Genomic DNA, 6,000 nt, shown 5'->3' on the forward strand with positions numbered 1-6,000 from the left:
TGCATTCATTGTCGCACACCCTCATATCGCTAGGCGCCTAGTAGGTGTTCAACACATGTTGGAGGAAAGAATAAATGGGTGGATGGAAAGGGAACTGGTAGCCCTGAGGAAGCTGGTAGTGTGCTCAACACAATTCTTAAATGTATTCATTTGTTCAGTTAGCATTTAGTAATAGACGCTGTGCTGGGCTTATCCACTAGGCACTGTCTATTTCCATCGTCCCGTCTCCTATTTCCACCAGAGGCCAGTCAAGGGTACCGCTCCATTTGTTACTTCATCCCACCAGATGCCGCCTGAGGGCAAGGATTTTAGGTATTTCATTGGCGTCAAGAGTCACCCAGCAGCTTTAAACATCTGCAGACAACCCTTCGATCAGCCCTCAGGTTTACACCCTAGAAATATTTCCGTGCCACATCACTGCCCATGTTAGGAATATACTTGGCATCTGGTGAATCATAAGGTCCTTGGGCTAGAAGACGGGCAGCAGTTTTAGAGTGAAACTCCCTAGACTTCCTGCACTCCTGAGATTCACGTGGGTCGAGGCATACACCTCTAGTTAATTCATGTCAATTGCTGCACAGTATCTCTCCTATTGTGCAGACGTACCACAATGTGTTTGTCCATTCCACTGTTGATAAACATTAGAGCTGTCTGCAGTTTTTTTTTTTTTAACATTTTTTAAAATTTTATTTTGAGAGAGGGAGAGGGAGAGGAAAAGGAAGAGGGAGAGGGAGAGGGAGGGGGAGAGAGAAATCCCAAGCAGGTTGTACGCTGTCAGCAAGGAGCCCAATGTGGGGCTCAAACTCACGAACTGCGAGATCATGACCTAAGCCGAAATCAAGAGTTGGATGCTAAACCGCCCGAGCCACCCAGGTGCCCCTGTTTGCAGTTTTTCTATTAATCACAAACAATTCTCTGCCGTGAACATTCTCACGCATCTTCTGGTATCCAGGTACAGCAGCTTCTCTAGGGAATAAAACTAGAATGGAATTTCAGGATCATCAGGAATGACCATCCAAATGTTATCCAAAGTCCCCTCAATCTATGTCCCTCCCCAAAGTATTTGAGAATTCAGGATACTCTGAATGACAATCCCCAAATTAAGGCTAGTGACCATTTTAGGGAAAGGATTACACGCCTTAACACTTAAAAAAGGAAAGAAAAATAAAGAAAAACCGTAAGTTTTGGAGTTACAAATATCTATTTTCAGACATGAACTTAGGCAAAATATTTTAGCACTTTTAATTCAATTTTCTGAGCAGTAAACAGGATAATAATAGCAACACTGATGTCTTCATGTGCTAGTGTGTTGGAGGGTAAAAGAAATAACCAGGAATCGCCCAGCCCAGGGCCCCACCTGCAGGGACTTGAACTCCCCTCTCCCTTTTTTGGAGACACAAATCTACGGTCACCCTCCATAAGGACCCGGCAACAAATGATCCCGTATAAATAGAGCCTGAACTGGTTTTGAAAAAACGAATACATAAAGAGTTTAAAAGCTCTGTTTGTAACAAAGGCCAGTGGCTTTTAACCTTTTGAGTCTGAACAGTCCTCATAAGGCTAAAGAGAAATGCCCTTGGTCATGGTCTCTATGTGAAAGAACACTACCCTCTTTATCAGTAAATGCCCTCTTAGAGTTGATGGTTTTGCACTGTTTTACAGCTTTTTCTTTCTCAGAATTCATTGAATTGGTTCCTTATGATTTCCATCAAATTAGAAGAAGGCAAATACATAAGCAGCCCACGACCCTTATTATTATTTGTCCCTTGGAATACCCCGTTTCCTCTGATGCTCAGGATGTCCTGCTGTCCTCTTAACTTCTCCCACATCTGTCCTCTCCCTCCATGGTCACGATGACAGCACATCACTCCTCCCTGGTTCTGATGAATTTGCCTCTTTAAACCTTCTTTGGGATGGGATTTTATATAAGACTTTAGGTTTTGGGGTTTGGTTTTTATTTTCAGTATGTTAAGATGGGGTTTTTTTTTTTTGAGACCTAAACTCTAAGAATGGGGAAGACAACAAAACAGAGGGCAATTCCATTTGATGGAACTTTCTTGGCTGACGGAGAATCTGTGTATCTGCCGCCCCACACAAAAGCCCCCAGCAGCACGAATCCAACAGGACATCAGAAAGGGGACTGGCGGAAACCGAGGAACTGAATTCATACCTTCCTCTGACACTAACTGAATTTCACAAGCTCTGCATGTCTTGCGGCCGCCACAGTGGGACAGCACGGGTTTAGAACATCTACAAGATAAGCAGCGTAGGTATCAGCAGATCAAGTGTTTGAGTACGGCTGTCAGTAAGCTTCTATATTTTTTGACTGGAGATAATGAGCAATTGAACAATCCGGTTATCTCTGATGGAAATTCCCTTTGCTATTTGTTCGAAGTTAATTTTACCTACTTTTATCCCTTGCTTTATTTGAAGTCTAATCTCTGGAGGGCATCATCTACCCGGTAAATGCTATCTCTCTTGATTATCCCTGAATAGTCCTAAAAGTGCATTAATGCCTCGTGTCTGCTACCATACTTTCAACAAGTAACATTTTAACATGTCATAGTTAAAAGTTTGGAAAGTTAACAGAAAGAATACAGAAAATAAGAACCGTCCCAAGTGTCTAGTGGGTTAGACACTTATCTTGCTTTTACTGACTTTAATTTACTTCCTTCTTTGAAATATATACTAGTCTCACTCCCATGTTTTTAAATATAATTTATTGTCAAATTGGCTAACAGTGTGTACAGTATGGTTTTGGGGGTAGATTCCTGTGGTTCATCGCTTACCCCATTTAAGTGTATTTATTTATTTTGAGAGAGAGAGACAGAAAGAGACAGAGTGAGCAGGGGAGGGGCAGAGAGGGAGACAGACAATCTCCAGCAGGCTCTGTGCTCAGAGCAGACCCCGACACGGAGCTTGGACCCATGAATTGTTAGATCATGACCTGAGCCGAGATCGAGAGTCAGGCGCTTGACCCACTGAGCCACCCGGGCACCCCAGTCTTGCTCCCATTGTAAAGATGAGGAAACCAAGTCACAAAGAGATCACGTGACTTGCCTGAGATGAAACAGCTAGTGTCAGAGCTGGGACTTGCATCCAGGCAACTGGCCCCAAATAGTCAACGTGGATCTGAACAAAACTAGGATTATACTCCTCACGCTGTTAAAATTTTCCCACGCCTTTGATTACATTTGGAAATACACTTGGCGGCTGCCCATATTTTATTTAATTACATGATAATGCCCCCATTTACTAGACACGTGGATTGTTTCCACCTTTCCCCTCTTAGGAATATCAGGAAGACATCTTCACACGTGAATCTTTGTGCGTATCTTTCATTGTTTCTTTAGGTTTAATTTCTAGGGGTGAGATGGTTGGGTCAAAGGGTCTGAACACATTTCCGATCTTTGATCCACTTTCTAAATCATCTTCCATAACTGCTGTACCATTTTAACCTTGTTCCGGCCGTTGATTGCATTTACTTCTTTCCCTAAGAAGGATCGTGCCACTGATGTAATACTGTCCTATCTTCTCTGAAGCTAGGAATGTTTTCTGGCTTGCTTGCTGTTTCTTTTTCTCAATAAAAAGACTTTGCTTTCCCGAGCGGTTTTAGGGTCACTGAAAAATTAAGTACAAACTACAGACAGTTCCCCCATCCCCTTTCAGTGCTCCCCCGACTTCCCCTACTAGCATCCTGTATTTTTTTTTTAATTTTTTTAACGTTTATTTATTTATTTTTTATTTTTTATTTTTTTTTCAACGTTTTTTATTTATTTTGGGGACAGAGAGAGACAGAGCATGAACGGGGGAGGGGCAGAGAGAGAGGGAGACACAGAATCGGAAACAGGCTCCAGGCTCCGAGCCATCAGCCCAGAGCCCGACGTGGGGCTCGAACTCACGGACCGCGAGATCGTGACCTGGCTGAAGTCGGACACTCAACCGACTGCGCCACCCAAGCGCCCCAACATTTATTTATTTTTGAGACAGAGAGAGACAGAGCATGAACGGGGGAGGGTCAGAGAGAGAGAGGGAGACACAGAATCTGAAACAGGCTCCAGGCTCTGAGCGGTCAGCACAGAGCCTGATGCGGGGCTCGAACTCACGGACCGCGAGATCATGACCTGAGCTGAAGTCGGATGCCCAACCTACTGAGCCACCCAGGCGCCCCTAGCATCCTGTATTATTGTGGTATGCTCGGTATAATTAATGATCCCATATGAATACAGTATATTAACTAAAGCCCACAGTTAACATTTAGGGTTTACTCTGTGTAGTACCTTCTGTGGGTTTTGACACGCATCTACGGAGCCATCACGGTATCATATACCCTGGTTTCACCGCCCCAAAAACCCCCTGTGCTCTGCCTGTTCCTCCCTCCTCCTCCCCTCGGGGCCTTTGCCACCGTGAAGCTTTTCACTGTCTCTGCAGTTCTGCCTTTTTTTTCTGGCTTAATTCTTGGTGAGTGTGTTTTCACTTTCCCATATGTCCCGGCTCTGCACTTCACTCTTGTTGAGTCTGGCCACTCGTCCAAGTTGAAATCCTATCTATATTCTCTAGCCAACCACGCTTCATCAAAACAAACAATACTGACCCTCTCTTTCTAAGGACCGGCCAACATCTGATCCCTGAGTGTACCTCATGTCTAAACTGTTTTGTCTACCCCTGAGCACTTCTGTAAGGCAGAGCCCTGGCCGTGTTCCTCTCCCAAATCTTCTAAGAGGCCAAAGGGACTAATCCTCGATACGTCACAGGAGCTATGGGATTTCTACGGCGTGTTTCCGAGGTTCCTAATTCTCGCCTAACTCTGCTCAGCAGAACTCCTTACACATAACCTAAGTTAAGTGAGTGAGAAATGCCATCATACACAGAGGAGAAGTTGAAACTGATACCAGAGGTTTCAAGAAGGAACAAAGTGAATCTGAACTATTCGGCCGACTTAATGAAAAGTCCCTCACTGCTTGGGAAAAAAAGTGGGAAAGAGGAGGCTCCATGGGGGGAGGCAGGGTGGGGCGCGGATGGAATTCTGACAGGAAACCCTCCCTGCCCTTGGCCATACCTGTTTGGGTAGGAGACTGGTTCTTCTTCTCTGCCAGGGTCCTCCCCCCCTTATTACCAACATTTGTTGTTTCATCCATTATACAGAGTACCATTCTTTGCTGCCTTGAAGGAAGGAAACGTAAGACTTCTACAATTTTTCAGCCTCTGTTGATGAATACACTTAGGGGTTTTCTGGTATTAAACACTACCAAGGGGCGCCCGGGTGGCTCGGTCGGTTGAGCGTCCGAATTCGGCTCAAGTCATGAATGATCTCACGGTCTGTGGGTTCGAGCGCCGCATCGGGCTCTGAGCTCCCGATCCTGTGTCTCCCTCGCTCTCTGCCCCTCCCCCACTCTCACTTTGTCTCACTCTGGTCTCTCAAAAATAAATAAACGTAGGGGCGCCTGGGTGGCGCAGTCGGTTGAGCGTCCGACTTCAGCCAGGTCACGATCTCGCGGTCCGGGAGTTCGAGCCCCGCGTCAGGCTCTGGGCTGATGGCTCGGAGCCTGGAGCCTGTTTCCGATTCTGTGTCTCCCTCTCTCTCTGCCCCTCCCCCGTTCATGCTCTGTCTCTCTCTGTCCCAAAAATAAATAAATGTTGAAAAAAAAATAATAATAAAGAAATTTAAAAAAAAATAAATAAATGTAAAAAAAAAAAAACAAAAACAAACCCTACCAAGATACTTTTCATCCTATTTGAAAGATAGGCAAGATAACCTCAGAAAGAGCATTAGCTATTTGACCAGTAGTACCCACAACGCCAAGTGAAGAACAAAGAGAGGAATCCAAAGCACCTCGCACTCCACCTCAGAAGACGCAGCCCCATGTGGTTTAGCCCCCTGGGTCTAACAAAGAGCCCAGGGCAGCCAAACAGACAAGTCACTGTGGTGTCACTATGGTAACCACACCTACCGTTCTGGGTGAGCTTTGTGGAGCAAATGAGGGTGGCAATCTGAAAGCT

The 6,000-nt window shown here is 45.2% G+C and overlaps 1 protein-coding gene across 3 annotated transcripts in view; it reads right to left on the reverse strand.

Annotated features, from left to right (window-relative positions):
* DOCK5 (dedicator of cytokinesis 5) overlaps positions 1-6,000 on the reverse strand; it is a 224,963-nt gene that overhangs the window by 85,909 nt on the left and 133,054 nt on the right. For all 3 annotated transcript variants that reach the window (XM_040490247.1, XM_040490248.1, XM_040490249.1), the window contains exon 18: positions 5,952-6,000. This exon is cut by the window's right edge and continues 135 nt beyond it. In XM_040490247.1, coding sequence (XP_040346181.1) covers positions 5,952-6,000 — 49 coding nt within the window. The remainder of the gene's footprint in view (positions 1-5,951) is intronic.

Source organism: Herpailurus yagouaroundi, unplaced genomic scaffold (genome assembly GCF_014898765.1).
Source record: "Herpailurus yagouaroundi ecotype Mexico unplaced genomic scaffold, PumYag 181, whole genome shotgun sequence".
Lineage (NCBI taxonomy): Eukaryota > Metazoa > Chordata > Mammalia > Carnivora > Felidae > Herpailurus > Herpailurus yagouaroundi.